The 23,826-nt window shown below is 36.8% G+C and overlaps 1 protein-coding gene across 5 annotated transcripts in view; it reads right to left on the reverse strand.

Annotated features, from left to right (window-relative positions):
* Nucleotides 1-23,826, reverse strand: part of VAV2 (vav guanine nucleotide exchange factor 2) — a 432,898-nt gene that overhangs the window by 121,129 nt on the left and 287,943 nt on the right. For all 5 annotated transcript variants that reach the window (XM_074294054.1, XM_074294051.1, XM_074294052.1 and 2 more), the window contains exon 4: nucleotides 11,321-11,389. In XM_074294054.1, coding sequence (XP_074150155.1) covers nucleotides 11,321-11,389 — 69 coding nt within the window. The remainder of the gene's footprint in view (nucleotides 1-11,320; nucleotides 11,390-23,826) is intronic.

Consider the following 23,826-nt stretch of genomic DNA (forward strand, 5'->3'; position numbering starts at 1 on the left):
TCCCTTCCCCCCTTCAAAGTAGAAATCTGCCTTCTTTTAGTGTTTTCTCCTCAAGACATGAGGCAATGCCATGAAGTAAGATAAAGATTTGAACTTGGAGTTAAGGAGACCTGGACTCAAATCCTACTTCAGACACTGACTAGCTGTGTGATCTTGAACAAATTACTTAATCATTGTTTTATCTGATTCCACAACCTTAAAGGTACCATTCAACTCTGAGTCTGTGCTCTTGTGCTTTCTAAGGTCACTTCCATTTCTAAATCCATAATGTGAGTTATAATTGTCACAGTAGGTGAATATGTGCTAAACTCCCTATTACATTATAAACTTTCTGAGGACAGCAGCTGTTGTTTCCACCTTCACATCTCCAAATATAAGGAGAACCATCATTTTAGAGAACTCTTGACCATCTCATCTTCTTGTATCCATGTGGAAGAAAGGAGAGGCAATTATCATAAAGCTATCTGAAACTTGTGTCTAATGGAAAGAATAAAGAAATTATACAAGAGTTTGGGTGCATTCTGGGAAGATAGTGGGGCAGGTCAGAAATTTCCAGGCTCTCCAGATTTCTCCCACAAATAGAACATAAAAAAGAATGTAGAGCAGCAAAAATAAAAGGATTTAGCAGTTGTCCTCTGAGAGGATCTCAGGAAAGACAGGACTTCAGGGGGCTGAGATTTGGCTGAGTGGACCCTTTCAAACTGCCTCTATTGAATCAGTATACAGTTGGCCCTGGATGAGTCCCCTTATGAAGCAGACTAGGCCTTAAGAAATTCCACCTCATGAACTTTAGCCTCATGGCTGGCTCCTTCCCTTCTTCACTCCCCCCAAATGTTTCAGAGACTGCTTTAATGATACCTATTTCCTTGCCAGTGACTCAATGTTCCAGAAGAGTTGACACTCCCTGTTTCTGGCCTAGAGCAGCAGGGAGCTTGTAGGTCCAAATACCTTGATGAGAAAACACTGAAAAGAAGGCAGATTTCTACTTTGAAAAGGGGGAGGGGAATCAAATTTAGAAGCCCCATTTTCCCCTTTGGTTCATCTGACTTCATTACTGGTTCTTGCTTGTCAGTGTCAGGGTATTAGTATCATGCTTGGAGCATGAGTCAGGATGAAGACCATCAGGTTTAACTCTCTTCTTGTACAAAGAAACTAGACCCAGAGAGTTGAATTATTTTCCCAAGGTCACACAAACATTCAGCACCAGAAGTGATATGTGAAGCCAGATCCTATGATTTTGAGGTTATTATTCTTTCCATCTTTCCCCCCAATTCTTTCAGAAGGGTGCTCACAATGGCTTTGGATCAAGGACCTTAGTCCCTCTAGCACCTAAAACCTGAATGGCAGAGAAGCGTAAGCTTGGAGGAGACATAGACCTCCTCAGAGATGTGAAGGACGAACAACTCACTCCTCTCCCTTCCCCTGAGGAACTGGGTTCCAACCAAGTCCCAAAACAATGGATGCTCTGATCATCTCTTTCCTGAATGCTTCCTCTCTATGGCAGAGCCTCTCTCCTTGAAATAATATTTTAATTGACAATATCTTATCAAGAGCACTTACAGAACAGATAAGATCCCAGAGTGTAAAAGGGAAAAAAGAAGCTTTTATATCCTAGAGGGTGGGGAGTACTTAGCCAGTCATTTCCAATAAGCCAGGGAACAGACATTTTGAAATGAAGATGTAGTTTGTTTCATTTTGGAATATACAACCAATCCACCAGAACATCTTTAATATTAATTTTACCAACCAGGAAAGCTGCAAATTTTCTCATAGCTTTTTCCTGAGGGCTCTAAAAACAGTTATAGTTATAGTTTACATAGCTTATATAGTATCTCAAAGTTTAATTACAAAACATTTTGCTATTCAATTAGGGTTAATAACCTCTATATCCCAGCCCTTCCTTTCTTCAGGCTTTTTTTGTTTGTTTGTTTGTTTAGATTAACTCAAGGGAAATCTGGGGAGATTAGAATTACTGAGTTCTTTGGTGGTTGCAGATCCTGATAAATAAACTCTAAGTTCTATGTGGAAGATAGAGAAAAGCAAAAAAAAAAAAAAAAAAAAAAAAAAAAGAAAGTCAGCCCGGGGCTAAACTGCTTTTATAGCTGAGTAAATGAGTATAAACACACTTAGCCAACTCCAAACCAAGAATGCTTACCCTTATTTATATACCATTTCATTTTTTCTTTCTATGGTTTTAGATTTATATAGCCTGACTTCCCCCGTTTCTATGGCTTGTTCTGTGAACAACTATCAAATCAAGACTGTAATAACTGCTAGGAAGGGTGTGACCACTTGTGATAAATTATTAAAGTCCTCATTAGTGTGATTCCCTAGACCAAAATTTCCTCTTCTATATCTATAGGAATTGTCTCTCCCTATTAGAATGTTAATTCTGTGAAGGCAGGGATGTCTCATTTTTGTATTTAATCCCCACCAATATCATAGGTGCTTAAATCCATTTTCATTTATCCATGGGCTATGGGATTTAAAAGTTTTGAAACAATTTCCAGGGAGAATTTAGGTTCTAGACTCTGAAGAACAGGAATCTACAACCTCAGACAGAATTTTGGGACTTTTTCCAAACAAGATACACACATACTCCTGATCTATACAAACTACTGCTGACCCTCAAATGCCTTGAGTAAGAAGCTTCTAGGTCTTTTTGCATGTGTTCTGTCAGACAAAGATTAGTTTAGTGCACCCTCTTTGCAAGCATGGGGCCACATATCATAGTCTCCTCCCCCAGGCTGTGAGAATATCAAAAAACCCCACAATTCCTAAGAAGCAGCCCCAGAACAGAGCAAAGAGGAAAGCAGTCTACCAGTATGTTCAGTTTTATATGCTAAGTAAAGTCTGAGCAAGCATGGGCTTGGTGAGAAGATATACTCCTTGAGTGTGTACCTTTGGGACACCCAAAGCCACACATGTGGAAAATAAAGCCCATGATAAAAGACAGAGAAACCAGAGGGGAATACTGTAAGTAACAAGGTAGCCCTGATTAACTCTCATACTCCAGCTCCACCAAATACCAGATTTGTAGTAAGGAAGGATGATTTTTATTTTTTTTTGCCACTTTTCCATTAAAGATGAATGAAAAACTGATCCAACCATGCTAGAAAGCGCTTTGCATTTCTGCAAGAATTCCTGAAATTTGCCCATTTTTGTAAGCTAATTCTTATAAAATCTTCAATCTTGTACAGCTCTTTTACAATGGAGTGAAAACAAGACAAAGATTCGTAATCTGTTCAGCATCCTTTCCTGCCTAGAATCCTTGCCCTTTTTGTAGTGACAAGAATTGGAAATTGAGTGGATGGCCATCAGTTGGGGAATGGCTAAATAAGTTATGGTATATAAATGTAATGGAAATTATTTTTCTATAAGAATAATGAGGAGGCAGCTAAATGGCACAGTGGATAGAGTACCAGCCCTGAATTCAGGAGGACCCAAGTTCAAATTTGGCCTCAGACACTTAATACTTTCAGCTGTGTGACCCTGGGCAAGTGACAATCTCAATCACTTCAGGAAAGAGAAATAAAGGAAGGAAGGAAGGGAGGGAGGGAGGGAGGGAGGAAGGAAGGCAAGGAAGGCAGAAAGAGAGAAAGAGCAAGAGCGAGAGAGTGAGAGAGAGAGAAAGTGAGAAAGAAAAAGAGAGAGAGAGAAAGAGAGAGAGAAAGAGAGAGAAAGAAAGAGAGAGAGAGAGAGAAAGAAAGAAAGAAGAAAGAAAGAAAGAAAGAAAGAAAGAAAGAAAGAAGAGAAAGAAAGAAAGAAAGAAAGAAAGAAAGAAAGAAAGAAAGAAAGAAAGAAAGAAAGAAAGAGGGAGAGAGAGAAAGAAAGAGAAGAAAGAAAGAGAGAGAGAAAGAGGGAAAGAGGGAAAGAGGGAAAGAGGGAAAGAGGGAAAGAGGGAAAGAGGAAAGAGGGGAAAGAGGGAAAGAGGGAAAGAAGAAGAAAGAAAGAAAGAAAGAAAGAAAGAAAGAAAGAAGAAGAAAGAAAGAAAGAAAGAAAGAAAGAAAGAAAGAAAGAAAGAAAGAAAGAAAGAAAGAAAGAAAGAAAGAAAGAAAGAAAGAAAGAAAGAAAGAAAGAAAGAAAGAAAGAAAGAAAGGAAGGAAGGAAGGAAGAAAGAAAGGAAGGAAAGGAAGGAAGGAAGGAAGGAAGAAAGAAGGAAAGAAGGAAAGAAGGAAGGAAAGGAAGGAAAGGAAGGAAAGGAAGGAAGGAAGGAAGGAAGGAAGGAAGGAAGGAAGGAAGGAAGGAAGGAAGGAAGGAAGGAAGGAAGGAAGGAAGGAAGGAAGGAAGGAAGGAAGGAAGGAAGGGAAGGAAGGAAGAGAGGGAGGGAGGGAGGGGAGGGAGGGAGGAAGGAAGGAAGAAAAAGAAAAAAAAAGAAAAGAATAATCAGGCTGGTTTCAGAAAAATCTGGGAAGACTTACATAAACCGATTGATGCTAAGCAAAGTGAGTAGAACCAAAAGAACATTATACACAGTAACAATAAGATTATATGATGATCAGATGTGATGGACTTGGCTCCATACAGCAATGAAGTGATTCAAGGCAGTTCCAATAGACTTGTGATGGAAAGTGCCATCTGCATCCAGAAAAATTTAGAGAATGAGTGTGGATCAAAGCACACTATTTTCACCTTTTCTTGGTGGTAATGCTGTTTGGTTGAGTGTGTTTTTTTTTTCTCTCATGTTTTTTTCTTCCCCTTTTGATTTGATTTTTTCTTGCACAGCATGACAAATATGGAGATATGTTTAGAAGAATTGTACAAATCTAACCTATTGTGGATTGCTTGCTGCCTAAGGAAGAGGGAAAGGGTGAAGAGAGGGAGAAAATTTTGAAACACAAGGTTTTGCAAAGATGAATGTTGAAAACTATCTTTGCATGTATTTAGAAAAATAAAAATAATAGAAAATAAAATAAAATAAAATATTAACAAGATCAAAAAAAAAAACAAACTTATGTATATAAGACATTGTCCTTCATAGTCAACTACTGAGTGCCCCATACCAGTCCTTAACCTGATAGTATTCTTTTGCTTTTGACTTTATATACAATTTAGATGTTCCAAAGTGGGCCCCTTTTGACATCATACCAATGACTTCAACTGGTTTGCTAGGAAAAAAAGAGGTAGCTCTACCTAAGGAGGGAGTATTTGACTATCATCAAAGTATCTGTAGGGTGCCTAAGGATCCATCTGAATAAGAGATGTTTTTGAAATGCAAGATAATTATGGTTCAGGCCCATCATCTGAGTCTGAGCACAATGGACAGAGACAGCATGCTTTGCTGGAAGTAGCAGTCGCCAATAGTTTGCCTGGCTTGAGACCAAAGCCAGTCCATTGTTAGTGCAGGATCTGTAAATTTACAACTAGCCCTAATGCCCTCTTGGCAAAAACCACTTTGGATAAGAAGGAGTGATTAAGAAAATAATTTTTACAAAAATTGATATGATATTGAATTATTAAATTGAGGTTCACAGAGACAGGTTTGACATGCAATGTTGCCTCCCAGAAAAGAGGGAAAAATGAAAATCTATTCAATTTCAGCCGCTGGGCCCAAACCACAAGTTTGTGATCCTAATTCATTTATCTGCCCTATAATTTATGATTTACTTTTGCAGTAACTGCAGTCATAAGGAACTCATTGAATTAAGGAGCTTTACTATTTATGTTGTGGAATAATATTATTTAACTGCTCAAAAGCCACATATCTCCCAGAATAGTTTTTCCATATGAAATGGATTTACATTTTATGTTTTTGTTCAGGATCATTTACCCACTTGGGTGTGTACACACGCACACACTCACTCACACTTTCTCTCTCTCTCTTTCTCTCTCAACATTGTCACAACAAACCAAGATAGATTTGAAGCACACAGACCCAGACACAGCCTGTGGGGGTTTGCTCAAATCACACAACATGAGCAATAATCCTCGTGGTTAATAATTTATTATTTTAAGACATCGTCAAGAGTCTGGTACATCCCTGGTCTCTGACATCTCTGAGGAGCATTTCACTATCAACCTAGACATTTATACCACATTCAGATCATTAAGACCTTGCTCCTTCTGTGGAGATGGGCAAAGGGATGGCTCTCTCATCTTGGATCAGCCTCAGTTTTACTCATTCAACAGACATTTATTGAGCACCTACTTAAACACTGGAGTTATAAAGACCTCCAGTAGCAAACTGCTTGAATTATTAGGGAACCTAGGATTATATAAAATGGGCATTAGAAGAGATTGCACTCCAGACAGAGAATATAAACTGTGTAAAAACATAGAGATGATATGGGATATCATTTATGAAGAAGAGGAAAGAGCCCAATTTGATTGCAATATAGAAATGCATGAGGGAGAATGTCATAAGACTAGAAAAGTAGCTTTTAGCCAAATTGAACTAAGTTTTTATTTTCAAAGAGCTAGAGGAAGGGGAAAGGAGAACAGGAATGAGAAGAGGAAGGAAAGAGGAACCAGGATATTAGCCTTGAGTAACACCCATACATAGAGGGTAAGACAAAAGATAAGGAACCACAAATAAAAGACTGAGAAGCAACAGCTAAAAGAAGGAGAAGAGCCAGAAAAGTGCAGTGACATAAAACACAGGCAGGAGAGAAGAGATAGGAGATGATAGTTATTAATAGTGTCAAATGGTTCACAAAAGGAGAGAAGAATGAGAAATGAGACATGACCTTTGAATTATCACTCTGTCTTTGGAAAGAACAATATCATTTGAATGACAAGTTTAGAAGCCAAATCTCAGGGGACTGAAAAAGAAATGAGAAGATAGGAAGGCAGAAGCAATAAATATTAACAAGTTTTTGCAAGAAGTCTGCTTATTAAAGGGAGGACCAGATGGTCTCTCAGGTATCTTCCTAGCCCTGATACTGCAAAGTCTTTTCCTAATTTTGATCATCTATGTTTATCGTAAAACAAAGAATTCACTTCCAGAAAGAGAGCTTAGAGATCATTTATTCCTATTGTCCATTCTCTTAAAGATTAGTGAACAGTCCTGGCCCAAGATGGTACAGGTTATTTACTAATTAATAGAGTTAGAATTTGAACCTGGGTTTTATTTTAAATCTTGAGCTCCTTCTATGACAATTTATTGGGCTCTTATTGTAAGAACCCCTTTGGGTTCTGAAAGTCTACAATTCTATCTCTATTAAGCTAGAATAGAAGCTGTCAGTATCCATTCTAGGGCAATACAAAAATCCCCTTGGTTCTAGTCTTTGTTTAAATATTGTCTCAGTTTCCTCCTCTGTAAAATGGGCTCAGGAAGGAAATGAAAAACCAAGAAAACTTGCCAAGAAAACTTCACATGGGGTCACCAAGAGTTGGACATGACTGAAATGACTGAATAGCAAGAACAATTCCTACAGGCTTTAAAACAAGTCATTATATCTAGGCCAGAGCTTCTTAAACTATAGGTCAAGATCACATGTCATATGAAGGTTGTGAAAAAATTTGGCAATAGTAAAAAGTATTAAATATTCTATCAAGATTTTTAATTCTTTATGTAAACATTTTTTAAAACCCAATCCATCTCATTAGTATGCAAATTTTCTTTCATCTTTAATAAAATTACATGTATATCAAAGAATTGTTTTAAAATAAATTTCTTCAGATTTTTTTCAGTAAATGTTTGATTTCTTTGCCTATTTTATATACCTATGTCCCCATGAGTAGAAAAAGTTTAAGAAGCCTTGGTCTAGGTGTTATTCTAACAATCTGTACAATGAAGGATTTGGACTCTTAAATTTTCTTCTAATTCTGATATATTGGGGTCTAGAGTTTAAGAAACCACCAAAACAAACCTATATACATAAAACACAAATTTATTCCCAACTAGGAACTCTCAGGCAGAATGAGAAAACATAAAAACTGGCTGCCTCATAGGGGGAAAGAAGATGCAGTTCAGGGAGCATACAAAGGGTTTAAGTGTGGGTTAGAGTCACCATACTTGGTGAGCTCTTCTAGGGCCATGAGGGGTAAGAATAGAGACCAAGGTCCTTGACATCACATGTATAATTATCCATCATAGGGAATAGGAAAAAGGCAGTTATATTTGATCTTCATGGGCGGAGAATTGAGCCTTCATTTAGATATTGATATGTCCAAAGGGAGACAGACCAAAAGGCTGACTAAGCAAATATCCTAAATGGCAACAGGAAAAAAATTCTTTTCCTTCCTCATTTTGGACAAAGTCTCCAAGATGCATGGCTTGAATTCTTCCCATTAAGGTGAATTTCAAACCATTCAGAAGCTTAGAGATCTCAAAAACAACTCAATGGAATATATTGGGTATTGGCCAAGAAGTTCTACCCAATATCCAGTCCAATGTTATGGATGATTAATGCCACTTTCCTGGCAGTAAATTACATATTCATTGGAGTCCCTTGTGGGAGATGTTACAGACAGAACTCACAAAGACCACCAGCATAGTTGATAAACATAAACCAGATTCTGATATTGTTCTCAAAGCTTCTGTAATAATGATGCTGCTTAAATTTCACATTATTGACGGAGAAGGTAAGGAGGCTGACCCAAAGCTTCCTGGGGTTGTAGTCACTGTTCAGTATAACAGTAAAGAGGCATCCAACCAATAGTCAGGTTAAGATCCCAGCAGCTGGCTACTGAGAAGAGCCCAGCAATAAATCTCTAAAACCAGGTGTGAAGAATAAGATACAATCACTCTTTCCCCAGGACTCCATAGCCTCTTTTATGATGCATTACAATCTCTTCTAGTCTCTCCCCAGTGCTTTCAGTTTAAGCATTTTTTTTTTACCAGATATTCTCAGATCTTACAGGATCATAGATATAGAAAGAAAAGAAACTTTAAAGACCAATGAGTGCAATCTCCTCATTTTTACAGATGAGGAAATGGATGTCCAAATTGGGGAAGTGACTTTTCCAAGGTCACAAAGAGTAAAAAAGCTAAGTCAAAATCTGAACTCAGATCTTCCTGACTTCAAGCTCTTTATTCTACCCAATGTAACAAATTGTCTCATGCAGTGTTAAGCATGAGAAAAGACCTCTTGAGGAATCAATGGATGCATAAACCAGTACAAGTTTTGCCATTAACCTTCATATCCTACCCAAAGCAGAGTCAATACAGGTAAAAGAATGGGCAAACTTCCAAGTCAGGGAACAGTCATCTCCACCTAGGGCAGAGGAAAAGGACCAAAGTTGGGAAGAAAACATGTAAGCCAAAAAGCAAGGCAAGGCTAGGACCAGGGATTTTGTGGAGTAACAAAATCCAAGAGATTGAGACTTAGATATAATTGCCAGATTACACATTCCGGCCAGCAAATTTATTTGGGATCAGAAAGCAAACCTTAAGACAGGGAGGCAAACTGGCCATTGTCTATTACCTCTATCAATCACCAAGGCTTCAGAACCTCTGTAGCAGCTCCTTGGGTGCAGCTAGCACAATCAAGGTGAGGGAGAACTGCATCCCATTCTGAAGCTTAGATCATGGGAAGCACAAATCAATTTTGCTATGAAAATTATCTTATATGACTACACCTGAGTTTTTGCTTTCAGGAAAAGGGAATGATTTTCATCATCTCTGTCTCATAGAATTTATGTAACAAAAGCATTTTGCAGTTGTAAAGAAGGGAATAAATATAAATAATCACTATCAAGTTAAACCACAGAGCCAATATATCCCAAAGAAATACTGAGGAGGGGAAAGGGACCTGTATGTGCCAAAATGTTTGTGGCAGCTCTTTTCGTAGTGGCTAGAAACTGGAAGATGAATGGATGTCCATCAATTGGAGAATGGTTGGGTAAATTATGGTATATGAAGGTTATGGAATATTTTTGCTCTGTAAGAAATGACCAGCAGGATGAATACAGAGAGGTTTGGAGAGACTTACATCAACTGATACTGAGTGAAATGAACAGAACCAGAAGATCGCTGTACACTTCAATGCTGTATGAAGATGTATTCTGATGGAAGTGGATATCTTCAACATAAAGAAGATCCAACTCACTTCCAATTGATCAATGATGGACAGAAACAACTACACCCAGAGAAGGAACACTGGGAAGTGAATGTAAATTGTTAGCACTACTGTCTATCTACCCAGGTTACTTATACCTTCGGAATATAATACTTAACGTGCAACAAGAAAATTGGATTTACACACATATATTGTATCTAGGTTATACTGTAACACATGTAAATAACACATGTAAAATGTATGGGATTCCCTGTCATCTAGGGGAGGGAGTAGAGGGAGAGAGGGGAAAATTTGGAAAAATGAATACAAGGGATAATGTTATAAAAAAAATTACTCATGCATATATACTGTCAAAAAAATTTATAATTATAAAATTTAAAAAAACAAACCACAGAGCCAAAAATTGTAAGACCTGAAAAAGAACTCAAGATCTTTCAAATAAATTCTTCCCATTTTACAGAAGAGGAAACTGAGGCTCAGACATTTGCTCTATGATCCTTGAAAGCCATTATGATACAATGGAAAGAAGACTTTAGACTAAGCAGAGTTCTAATTTTTTTAAACCATTGTGATCTTGGGCAGCTCACTTCACATTTCAGAACCATGATTTCTTCAATGGTAAGATGGTGGGGAAGGGATTGAACTAGATAACCTTTGAAGTCCTTTTGAGTCCTAACTCTCCAACCATCAATTCCCATAATGGAAGACAGTGAAGGCCAGGGATTTTATCTTATTCATCTGTGTATTTCCCCAGAAAAGCTTGATGTGACTTCTCACAGTATACAACAGAGAGCAGTAATCACAAAGTAAAAGAAGTCATAAGATGGGATGGATCTGGATGATACTGCTGATGATATTTGCAGGATGTGAGATATCAGAAAACTCCTGACTTTGCTTAAACCTGTATTAATATTCCAGAACTCTCTGACACAGAATAAGCTCTATAAGAAGTTCCAGACTTCTGACATACAGGAAGCTCAATCCCCATCTGCATCATCACTTCTAGCTGTTGCATAGCCTGCAAAGGTGAGGGAGTTGGGCCAATTCCTATTTCAATTACTAAAGAAGTTCTATGTAACCTGTGGTATTTAGAGGGGAATTTAATGTTAAGAAAGTTATCCCTAAGGCCTTGACTCCCAATTACCCTCCATTGAAAAATCCATAAATTGAGATCTATTAGAATTTATATCTCCTAAGGGCTCTTCAATGGAAAATCGGGGGTGATTACAATAGTACAAAAATCTCTAGGCAATATCATCAAAGGAACAACTTCTGCATTGAGTCTGACAGCAATATTTCAAGGTGATGAGGAAGAAACAAAAAAGTGAAACTTTGCTCCTCCTCTTCCAGTTACTTACTCAGCCAACTCCTCCAAACTCCGATATACATCATCATCATTCTCTGTGGTCTCTTCTGAAGGGAAGGGCCTGCATGAGAAAAGATCAGTCCATGGTTAGCAGTGTCTCTGCACTGGTACTGGTGCTTACAAATTAAATTGCCCCTTTGGAAGAAGGCTTTTTAAAAAATACCTTGAGTTTCCTCTTCAGAAAAAAAAAAATTGTCATTGCTATCTCATAGAGTTTATGTAAAGAAAGCATTTTTTAACTATAAAGGACTGACTAAACATAGTTACTATTGAGTAGAAGCAGAACCATAAAATATAAGATACTTTAAAAAAAAAGAACTCAGAGATCTTTGAATTCAGGGATCTTTTAGATCACTTCTTTCCATTTTACAAATGGGAAAGTGGAGTCTTAGAGACATTTGCTCTCAAATAAGAGTTAGTCTACTAAACCAAATTAGGATAATTTCAAATTAGTTTTTTATATCACCCTTCTCCCCAAATCCCCCAACCTGAAGAAAAGGGGTCAGGATTTGTTTGTACTATGCACTAGCAAATAAAGAAGCAACTTTTTTTTTGTCATACTCCTTTTTTTCTTTATTAAAGCTTTTTATTTTTCAAAATATATGCATGGACTAAAAAAGCCAGAAAAACAACAAATTAAAAACTCCCAATCAAATACCAAACTTGAAATTCTAAAAATAAAAGGGGAGATTAATAAAATTTAAAGTTAAAAAAAAAAACTATTGAATTAATAAATAAAACTAAGAGTTGGTTTTATGAAAAAAAAACAGATAAATCTATTTAGTTAATTTGATTAGAAAAAGGAAAGAAGAAAATCTCAAAAATGAAAAGAGAACTTTCCACCAATGAAGAAGAAATTAGAGCAATAATTAGGAGTTATTTTGCCCAACTTTATGCCAATAAATTTGATAATCCAAGTGAAATGGAGGAATACCAACAAAAACATAGATTGCCTGGATTAATAGTAGAAGAAATAAATTACTTAAATAGTCACACTTCAGAAAAAGAAATAGAACAAGCTATTAATCAGCTCCCTAAGAAAAAATCTCCAGGGCCAGATGGGTTTACATGTGAATTCTACCAAACATTTAAAGAACAATTAACTCAATTCTATATAAACTATTTGAAAAAATAGGGAAAGACTCCTTCCACAGATATGGTACTGATACCTAAACCAGGTAGGATGAAAATAGAGAAAGAAAATTATAGACCAATTTCCCTATTGAATATTAATGCAAAAATCTTAAATAAAATATTAGCAAAAAGATTACAGAAAGTCATCCCCAGGATAATACACCATGACCAAGTAGGATTTATATCAAGAATGCAAGGCTGGTTCAATATTAGGAAAACTATTAGCATAATTGACTATATCAATAACCAAATTAACAAAAACCATATGGTCATCTCACTAGATGCAGAAAAAGCATTTGATAAAATCCAAAATATATGCATGGATAATCCTTCAACATTAACCCTTGAAAAACCTTGTGTTCTAATTTTTCCCTCCCTTCCCCCATGCCCTCCCCTAGATGGCAAGTAGTCCAGTATATATTAAACATGGGAAGAAGCAATTTCTAAAAACATATGTTCCAGACTCTCAAAAGTCTTCAGACTTGGAAGTCTACAGGCATCCATATTAAAAATGGCAGCCAAAGACTTAGGCTGCTTATGTAGCCTAAGGAATCTGGACAAGGAAGGACAAAAGACAAGACTACTTCTCAAATCTCTAGAATTACAGACTTCTCTTACCATATCTATGGAAAGGGCTGAGGGTGGGGATGGTGGTAAGGTTGTAATAGTATCATATCCTCTCTAGTGCAGTATCTTCAGCCACCTCTAGAGCTGCTGGTCTCAGTCAGTTGTTTTGTAAAAAGGGGGATGATTATTCATCTCTGTTTCAAAGGGTTTATGTACAAAACCATTTTGCAAATGTAAAGAGAATGAATGTAAATAGTTATCATCAAGTGAAAACACAAAGCCATAAAATGTTAGAGATGAAAAGGAACTCAGGAACCTTTCCAATCAATTCTTCCTATTTTACAGATAGGGAAACTGAGACTTTTGCTCTATGATCCTTGAAAGGCATCATGGTACATTACAATTTTGTCCAGTGCACAAAGGACATAGGAATAGCAACTAGGTAGAAGGTTACCTAATCATTACTTTATGTGTGACTGAGAAGAATGGGTCTCTCATGAAAGGATGCTTGCCTGAGATATCATACAGAGGAGTGAAGGAGCAAAAAGGGTTGGGGGTGGGGGTGGGCATGGAGGTAAGGCAGCAGTAGTACCATAGTCTCTATGTTCTGCATCTTGAACTACCATTAGAATTGCTCATCTCAGTTTGTTGAAAAAGTAGGGCTAAATGATGATAGCATAGAACATGTAACAGAAAGACTGCCCAGGATGACCTCCAAACTATATGCTGCCCATGCCTATGTGAGCATTGGCAAAACCAACCACTTTGTCAACAAACCTAAAGTGATACCTTGTGGCATTTATTGCCTATTATTGTATCCTACAATTCCACGTACTTGGTCTCTTCCACTAGGCTACAAGTTCCTAAGAGGCAATGACTAATGTCTGATGAATCTTTGTTTTATTGATCTCATCCTAGCACATGGTCTTACATATAGTAGCTGATGAGTGAAAGTTTGTTCAAAGAATGAGTCAATGGATTCACAGCAGTTCTGAGTCTGAAGGCTTGAATGGAGACTGTTTAAGTAGAGATCCCAAGGGAGAAGAGTAGCTTCTGGCACAAGATCCTGGCTTTTACAAATTTCCATTTGATAAAAAGAATGCTTTGCACCCTTATTTCAGGAATATAAAGTAGTGAGTGATAATTTTGTTAATTAATAGATATTCAGGTGAACATCACAAGTTTTCAGCAAATACAGAATTTTTGTATAGGAAAAGATGAAGAAAGCATCTCTACTTTCAGCATCAAGTCAATCAATCAGATAATAGATTCTCAGAGACAACAATGAACCAGGAATATAACGGCATGTTTACCAAACCAATATAGTAATGATCTTTTCAAGAATTCTTTGTTTCTTCCTGTTGTTTGCTTACATCTTATTTTGCTTCTTTTTCTTGTGCGACATAATTTTGTAAATATGTATACATATATTGGATTTAACATATTTCTACTATGTTTAACATATATTGGACTACTTGCCATGTAGGGGAGGGTGTGAGGGAAGGGGGAGAAGAAATTGGAAATAGCATTTTGCAATGTTGAAGAATTTTCCATGCATATGTTTTAAAAAATAAAAGCTTTAATTAAAAAAATTCTTTGAAGAGACTTTTATGGAACTTTAAGCAAAAAGATATGTCATATCCTTTCTGGAAGGACAGAGTACAAGTTAGAGGATTCCTATAGTACAAGTCCATAGGGAAGGACCCTAACTAACCAGCTTAATATCCCACAGTAGTAAATATCAAAGAGTCAGAAAACCTCAGTACTGTCTGCATACAGATAAAAGAACAGTAGAGCGAGAAAGAACTCACAGCACAGAACATCAGAGCAAGAACATAGTCTTCTAGACTAATCTGCTCATTTCACAAATGGAAGACTGAGGTCCTAAAGGAAGCATTGTTGTCTAAGGTCACCAAAGGGCAAAGCAGAAGGAACTGAGTTTTTGTCTTTGTTCTGCTGTTTTTTCCTTTACACACTAACATATGTGACCTTCAATAAAGTCGGGCTAAAATCATGCTCAACACAGATTGAAAGGCTGGGGACTGGCTGCTCAGAAAAAGCTGCTTGAGGATGAGAAACCAGGGGGGAGAAAAAGAGAAAGCCCACATCAAACATTGGAATAAAGAGGGGTACTTTCCTGGATGAATCAAAAGCAATAAGTCTAAGATCAAATAATACCTAGAAGAGATGAAAAAATGTTCCTTTAATTAAACCAAATATTTCCTAGCAGCCCCAGGGGAGCAATACTGATGTAAGAAGCCTTTGGCTGCTCAGTTGCCCAGAAGAGGAGCTACAGCAGTCATGAAGGTTTTCACTTTATTCCAGATGTCAGTTGGGATTTCTCATAGTCTCACTGGACTGACATTTCCCAGTGGCTGAATAGAAATCCAAGGGAGACAACTCAGCCTTAGCCTGCATCCTCTAGCCTTATAGAAGCTGCCCCTGGTCTGAGTAGCCCAGAAGTCACAAGGACTCCATGGACAGAGCCTTCCAGACACCTTTTTCTGATCTGGATACTACTAAAAATCCTTCCAGTTTCTAGGTCAGGTGTCTTTCCATTTATCCCATTCCCAAATAAACACATGCTCCTTCCCTCCAGGAATCTTTTTTTTTTTTTTAATTTTAATTTTTTTTTATTAAGGTTTTTTATTTTCAAAACACATGCATGGATAATCCTCAGCATTCACCCCTGCATAACTCTGTGTTCCAAATTTCTTCCCTCCCTTCCCCTAACCCCTCCTCTAGATGGCCAATAATCTCATATGTTAATTGTGTGCAATTCCTCCATATATATTTCCACAATTATCATGCTGCACAAGAACTATCAAATCAAAAAGGAAAAAAAAATGAGAAAGAAAACAAAATGTAAGCAAACAACAACAAAAAAGTGAAAAGACTATGTTGTGGTCCACAGTCCTTTCTCTGCGAGTAGATGGCTCTCTTCATTACAAGATTATTTGAATTGATCTGAATCATCTCATTGTTGAAAAGAGTCACGTCCATCAGAATTGATCATCATATAATCTTGTTGTTGCCATGTACAATGATCTCCTGGTTCTGCTCATTTCACTTATCATCAGTTCATGTCTTTCCAGACCTCTATGAAATCATCCTTTTGATTGTTTCTTATAGAACAATAATATTCCATAACATTCATATACCATAACTTATTCAGCCATTATCCAAATGATGGGTATCCATTTCTTTTCCAGTTTCTTGCTCCTACAAAAAGAGCTGCCACATTTTTACACATGTAGGTTCCTTTCCCTCTTTATGATTTCTTTGGGATAAAAGCCTAGTAAAAACATTGCTGGTTCAAATAGTATGCATAGTTTGAGAGCCCTTTAGGCATGGAATTTTTTTTTAATGTAACTGATTTTATTTTTACTTTTCAATTAATTAGTATTTATTTTCTCTCCCATTTCTTCCCCTTTATTTCAAATCTGGTCTCAGACACTTATTAGCTGGATGACTCTGGGCAAGTCACTTAATCCTATTGGCCTAATTTCCTTATCTGTAAAATGAACTAGAGAAGGAAATAGCAAACCACTAGTATCTTTGCCAAGAAAACCCCAAATGGTATCACAGAGTGACAATAACTCAATAACATCATCATTATCACCATTACCACCACCACCAACAACATGTAGCAGACAACATATTTCAGAATTAAAGGGATTAAAAAGCTTATCTAATATCACCTTCAAATTACATATGAGCAAACAGGATCCCCCAAAGAAAGTGATATGCCCAAAATCACACAAATAAGGGGCATGATGGCCAAGTTCTGAATTGAATTCTCTTACAACAAATGAATGAAAAAAAGACAATATTTATTAAGAGATTACTATGTGCCCGTTACTATGTTAAGTGCTAGGATATATTTTAAACAGAAATAGTGCCTGTTTTCAAGGAGCTTATATTCAAATAGAGGAAGACAACACATAAGAAAATGGTGATAAATTAGGGGTATTTTGTTCTAGGAAGGCAGAAAGGTATAAAGTAGAGAGGGATAACAGGCAGATGCTGAAATGGACTGGGATCTACATCCAGCCAGCAGATATAGTGAACCAATTTGCACATTATTTTCGTTATCACTCAACTTGGTTGAGTCTAAGGGCTATCTCTGAAAAGATGAGAGAATTCACAGGTAGATGGAAGTCATGTTGCAGAATATTGGTCCAGGAAGTCAAGTTCTCTTTTACTATATCCCATTCCTGGGAATGTTCCTCTAAGCATTCTTCCATCTGTACTAATTGAATAATCTATTCATTTATGATCCTAAAATGAAACACTATAGTAACATAAGAAAAATTTAAATCAGCCAATCTTGTCTAAAAGCCTTTTTATTGAAAAATGTATCTTTTCCTTTCATTTTTCAGTTCCTTAACTTACATATACGTTTGCTGACTAATTTAAGTTCCTACCCCAACAAACATAAATTAGGACTACTAAAGTCAAAAGAACTATATTGTCTTCCATAAAAATCTTTAGTACTTCTACTCTAACGTTCATATTTGGAACAACAAATTCCAGAGAGAAAGAAGAAGAAAAGGAATCATAATCCAACCCAATTTCTACTGCAGCTACAATCACCATTAAATTTTCTGTAAGCAGGGAAAGTAAGGACAAGTGCTATTTTTCCCCCTTAGACTTGAAAGCTCTCATTTCCCCAGAAACTGAGGGAAAGGGGAAAGTCAGAGAAGCAACTGACCATGAACAGTATGTGTCCTTCTGGAGGAACAATGACAAACAAAACATGGACGGGTGGTAGAGGAAACATTCCCTGGGAGGAATTACAAAAATCCATCTTGAGAAAGCATATGGAGATGATCAAAAGCCACTCCTTTGTTATGTCTTCTCCTACTGAGAGGCTTTACAACATATTGTCTCTGATTTAATAGGAGGGGAAAAAAAGAAAACTTTCACACATAGAATATTTGGACAGGCTTGCTACATCACATCCATGTCACAAATTAAAGTCACAACAGGATTGCTTTGAAGGACCCAATTTGGTCTATCACTAACAAAGAAATTTAGAATCCTGTCATCCTTGCTGTCCTCTCTAAGTGTCTTCATTTTCTCCATTTTCTTTGGCTCCCTGCCCTTTTGTCTTTAAAAGCACAAGCACACCTTGTCCTAAGTCCCAATGGGTTTCCTCCCTTTCCCTAACAAACTTCACCAAATAATTAATCTGTCTAATGATTCTGACAAGGGGAGTCCTGAAACTCTCACTCTCTCTCTCTCAGACTTTAGGGGGAAAGTTTGGGAAACTCCCTCAGAAAAGCTCTCCCCTGAGAGATCCACCCCAGGGAATCAAGATAAAGTGGTTCCATTCTGTTATCTGGGTGGGATTAGTTGAGTCCAGGACCATTCTTACTTAGCCTGAGCTGGAGATGGAGATTTCTATCCAACTCTACTGAGCTACAAGAGCTGCCCATAAAACAAGCCTCCTTTAGTTCAATCCCTTGAAGATCTTCTCTCTCTCCTTGGCATAGCTTCGACCCTTTGCCAGCTGAAAAGACATGCTCTTTTTAGTGTTACTCCATCTTTCTCTCTTTCTCACCTATTTCCCTAATAGGACCTTATTCACCTCTCTGTCAGCATTTCTCTGTTACAAACTTTTTCTTTCTCTGCTAGAGGATTTCTTTGATAGAGCTTTACTTCTCTGTCAAGACCTTGCTACTAGGAAAATCAACCTGCAAAAGCTTACCTCTCAGTTCTAATAATAAACTTCTTTTGTCAGTTTAACTTTTTGGGTTTGTAAATTCATTTATGAAGGGCCTGAGCCAACCAGAAGAGGGTTTCCACAAGTCCCTGCCCTATACCGAATCTCATCATTTTTGGCTTCCTGACCAGGAATCCAGGGGAGCCAAACCTCATCAATTCCATTAACTATTCACCCACTGTCTTCATTAACTCAGTCATTCAATAAACTTTTCTTTAAAACCTACCTATGTGCCTGTACAGTTCTAGGCCCCAGGGAGAGAAAGTATAAGGCACAGAGGATTTTTTTAATCCCATCTAACGCATAATATGGTAAATCTGGAACAAAAGAATAATAGTAATATCTTTCTGAATTTATGCAAACTCCTTCTCTTAGTAAATGCTTAGCAACTTGATGCTTTATTGATTTAAATAAGTATTCCAAGTATTAGCTGACAGAATTAACACCCCTTGGAAAGGGAATATTATTTGGAGGAAAGTGTTGTTGCCAACCAAACACACAGGAAAGTATCATGGGATTAAATACTTGGAAATATTGTCATCTCATTTGAAAAGCTGAATTCTAAGAGAATTTGGTATTTTCCTACCATTCTATCAGGACCTTTTCTTGAGCCATGTCTCTAGGAAACCAACATTTCCACTTGAGCTCTATCAATCAATCAATAAGCCTTTATTTTTACTCAGTACTTCCTTTCTCAGAGCAAAGCACAGCACAGGGCATATAAAGAAAAACTGAAATGTTCCCTGTCTTTGAGGGCCTCAGGGATTCTAATGCATGAGGACAAAAGATTCTTAAATAGGATATGCTTACAGAATAGAAACAGGGAAACCTTAGTCTGCCTTAGCAGCAAAAGGAGAATTAAAATCCCCTACCCACCCACTCCCACTACCCATGCCTACTCCCAAAGGGGAAAAAAAAAACTGCATTTCTCACTCAAAATCCCCTCTTGGAAACTGAAATGAAAAATTTCACCCTGACCTTTTCATTTAATCCTACCTCCATGTTAAGAGCTTTCATCTTTACATTAGCACCAGACTTTCCATTTCCCTCTGAAATACACACATTTATTTCCCCAGAACCCTGAGGAACTAACAAATTTGGGCATACTGGCAATGCCACATAAAGGCTGGATAATTTCCCACCAAAAAGTTGAATCTCAACCTGGCTATCAAGATGGTACCCTACTCAACTCAAGAAATCTCTCACACCCAAAAATTAGGCCCCCCAAATGAAAACAACTTAAAACAAAGAACAATTAGATTAAGCACTTATTAAAATGATCTTCATATATTCTCTCAGATCCAATAACCCCTTGAAGATAAAGAGTTTGTTGTCTTTTTATTTTTGTATGTTCAATACCTTGGATACTGCTTTGCACATAACAGCTATTTGATAAATGCTTGTAGAAAGTAGATGATAAAAATAACAGAAAAGGAAAATAACTTGGTTGGGGAAAACAAGTAGGTTAATGGACTATTGGTGGAACTGTGAACTAATCCTGGCATTCTGGAAAGCCATTTGAAAACAGACCTTAAAAGCTATTAAACTGTGTATACTAAGTCCATATCCCAAAGAGATCAAAGAAAAAGGAAAAGGATTCATATGTCCTTTACTGATAGCAGTTCTTTTCCTGGTAGCAAAAACCTGGAAACTGAGGGAATGTCCATCAACAGGAAAATGACTGAATAAGTTATGCTATATAAATGTGAGAGAATATTATTATGCTGTTAAAAATAAAGAGATAATTTCAGAGAAAAACAAGAATTCCATGCAAAGTGAAATGAGCAGAACTAGGAAAACAATTTATCTAATAACAACAGTATCATTAAAAAAAAAAACACACACTTTTAAAAGTTTTAGGAATACATTAAGATGCCATTATTATTAACGACTCATGATGAGTCCACATCTCCAGACAGAAAGTTGACCTACTCAAGAATACAAAAATTGAAGCATTTGGGGCAAGGGAGGAGACATGGTTAATGTGCTAATTATTTATAAATATTTTTGTTTGTCTTGTTTTCTCACTGGAAAGTTGAGGGCATGGTGATTAAGAGAGAATCTGGAACTAAAAAGAAAATTTAATTTTTCTTCCTTTCCTTTCCTATCTCCTCTCCTCTCCTCTCCTTTCCTTTTTTCCTATTCTGAATTTAAGAAGGGAAAAAATGGATTGCAATGATAATTAAGGAATGTCTAAAGAAATTTGTGGCAACTAGGTGGCACAATGGATAGAGTACTGGATCTGGAGTCAGAAAGACTGGAGTTACTATCTGTGTGCCCCTGAACAAGTCACTTAAGCATGTTTGCCTCAGTTTCTTCATCTGTTAAATGAGCTGGAAAAGAAATGACAAATCACTCAAGTATCTTTGTGAAGAAATCCTCAAAGGAGGTCACAATCTAAATGATTGAAAAACAACAAAAACAAGCTGGTTCATGAATATGTTCCAAGAAACAGTGACTATGATGATTACATTAAAACTTAGGGAGACTTTATTAGAACTGATTAATTAACAAGCATTTATTAAGCTCTTACTATGTGCCAGGCATTGTGTTGAAGATAAAAAGGCAAATGAATTTGTTCCCCTTTCTCAAAGGAGATTAATTTCTAAGGGGGAGATGGAGAAAGAAGCAAGCAGAACCAAAAGAACAATACACAAAATGCAATAAAGAAAACAAAAACAAAGAAACTGAACACTGTGAAATTATAATGTCTAAGCTGGTCCCTAAAAAAGAGAAATGAGAATGTATCAATGGGTGTGGAATAGTATATATAATATCAGACTTGTGTGGTCATTAATTTTGCTGAGCTTTTTTAAAATTTTTCCATTTTTTAAATACATTGTTCTATGGGATGACTGTGGCAGAGGAAGGGGTGGAGAAGGATATGCAGGGAAATGGAGGAGAGGCAAAAAAAAAAAAAAAAAAAAAAAAAAAGAGATACTAATATAAATTTAAATAAATGTTTTGGTTCTTTTAAAGACAGTAAATATTGAAGAATATCACAAATATAATGGAATATGAATACATTGTAAGAAATGACAAATATGAATACTATAGAGAATCTGGGGATAGATTTGCTACAAAGAAAAAAATAGCATCAGAAAAATAATAACACAGTTACAACAGTGTAAATGAAAAAATAACAAATGAACCTAAATAGTATTATCTACTTGTATTAGCCAAGCTTAGTCCCAAAGATGAAAAAAAATACACCTTCATTCCTTCACGAGATAAGGGACTAATTGTATAAAACACTGCAAACACAAATTCAGTCCCTTTTTTTCCCTTCCCTCCTTTTCTTTTTTAATTCTCTATTATAAGGGATAGCTCTCTAGGTAGGGAAGGAGAGATATATTTGGAAAAGAGAGTAGTATGAAAACAAAAGATATCAATTTTTAAGATTAAAAAATGTTCGATGAAATGTCTTGAATTCTAACTGGAAAATTTAAGGGCTGGCAGATATTATTTTTTAAAGACAAATAGAAGGGGTTTCTGAGTTGACAAGAGATATGAAATGGGATTTCATTTTAAGGACAAGAACTAAAACAGCAAACAAGAATTTACTATGAAGCTCAAAATTCAGGGAGGCCTTCTCTAAAGAGACAGTGCTGTCATGGTACTCTAGAGAAGGGGTGGTGGAAGGAAACAGAATCAGATACATTTGTTGCAGGGCTTTAGTGCAGATCCCACGACCTCAAACATTAAAATAAAAAGAAGGAGCAATTCAACAGAAAATACGATCTACCAGCAGGCCCTAAATTAATATTTCACAAGGCAGCCACTAATATGGAAGAAAAAAAAAAAAACATTTGGGTTACGCAGTGCTATGTGATTTGATTAATCTCCTGACTGGCTCTTTATATGCACTTCAATACCAACTCCTTAGGTACAGAGCTCAATTCAATAATACGTGCCTGGCTGTGGACACTTCTGCATTATTAAATATAAGCCAGACGCTTAATCATTTTAGGATACCTGCAGAGAAGACAGATTATTCAAAAGGAACTTGGAAATCCTGCTTGGAACCAGCTTTTATGACCCATTTCTCTTAACAAAGAGCTAGGATCTTAACTTTAGAAAAGGAGACAGATCTGTAGCCGTCCCTTGATTTGGATGGCACCTGAGGTCTCATTTTAACTCTGCAGAATGTTCTGCCATTGAGTTTTTAGTATCTTCTCTCAGAGACAAAGGGGAAACCCCACCAGAGAAAAAGGATTCCCATTCCCTCACCCCAGCTTTAATGCAAAGAAATGTAATAAGAATGTTATTGATTTGCATACTCTTTCAGGTCCATTCCTAGCCTTTGGTGATAGCATAAATTAATATTTTCATTATTTAAAACATGGGGCAATAGGAAGGTGATTTTTCTGCTAATAGAAAAACTGTACTTTCATATGAAAAGGTGCTCTAAATCACTACTGACCAGAGAAATGCAAATTAAAACAACTCTGAAATACCACCACACATCTGTCAGATTGGTTAAAATGACAGGAAAAGATAATGGCAAATGTTGGAGGGGATGTGGGAAAACCGGGATACTGATACATTGTTGGTAAACTTGTGAACTGGTCCAACCATTCTGGAGAGCAATATGGAACTATGCCCAAAGGGCTGTCAAAATGTGCATACACTTTGATCCAGCAGTGTTACTACTGAGTTTATAATCCAAAGGGATTATAGAAAGGAAAGGGACCCATATGTGCAAAAATGTTTGTGGCAGCCTTCTTTGTAGTGGCTAGAAACTGGAAACTGAATGGATTCCCATGAGTTGGAGAATGGCTGAATAAGTTGTGATATATAAATGTTATGGAATATTGTTGTTCTGTAAAAAATGACCAGCAGGATGATTTCAGAGAGGCCTAGAGAGACTTGCATAAACTGATGCTGAGTGAAATGAGCAGGACCAGGAGATCATTATACACTTCAACAACAATACTATATGATGATCAATTCTGATGGACGTGGCTCTTTTCAACAGTGAGATGATTCGGCCATTTCCAATGATCTTGTGATGAAGACAGTCATCCACACCTAGAGAAAAGACTGTGGGAACTGAGTATAGATCACAG

This window comes from Sminthopsis crassicaudata, chromosome 2 (assembly GCF_048593235.1).
Source record: "Sminthopsis crassicaudata isolate SCR6 chromosome 2, ASM4859323v1, whole genome shotgun sequence".
NCBI classification, from domain to species: domain Eukaryota; kingdom Metazoa; phylum Chordata; class Mammalia; order Dasyuromorphia; family Dasyuridae; genus Sminthopsis; species Sminthopsis crassicaudata.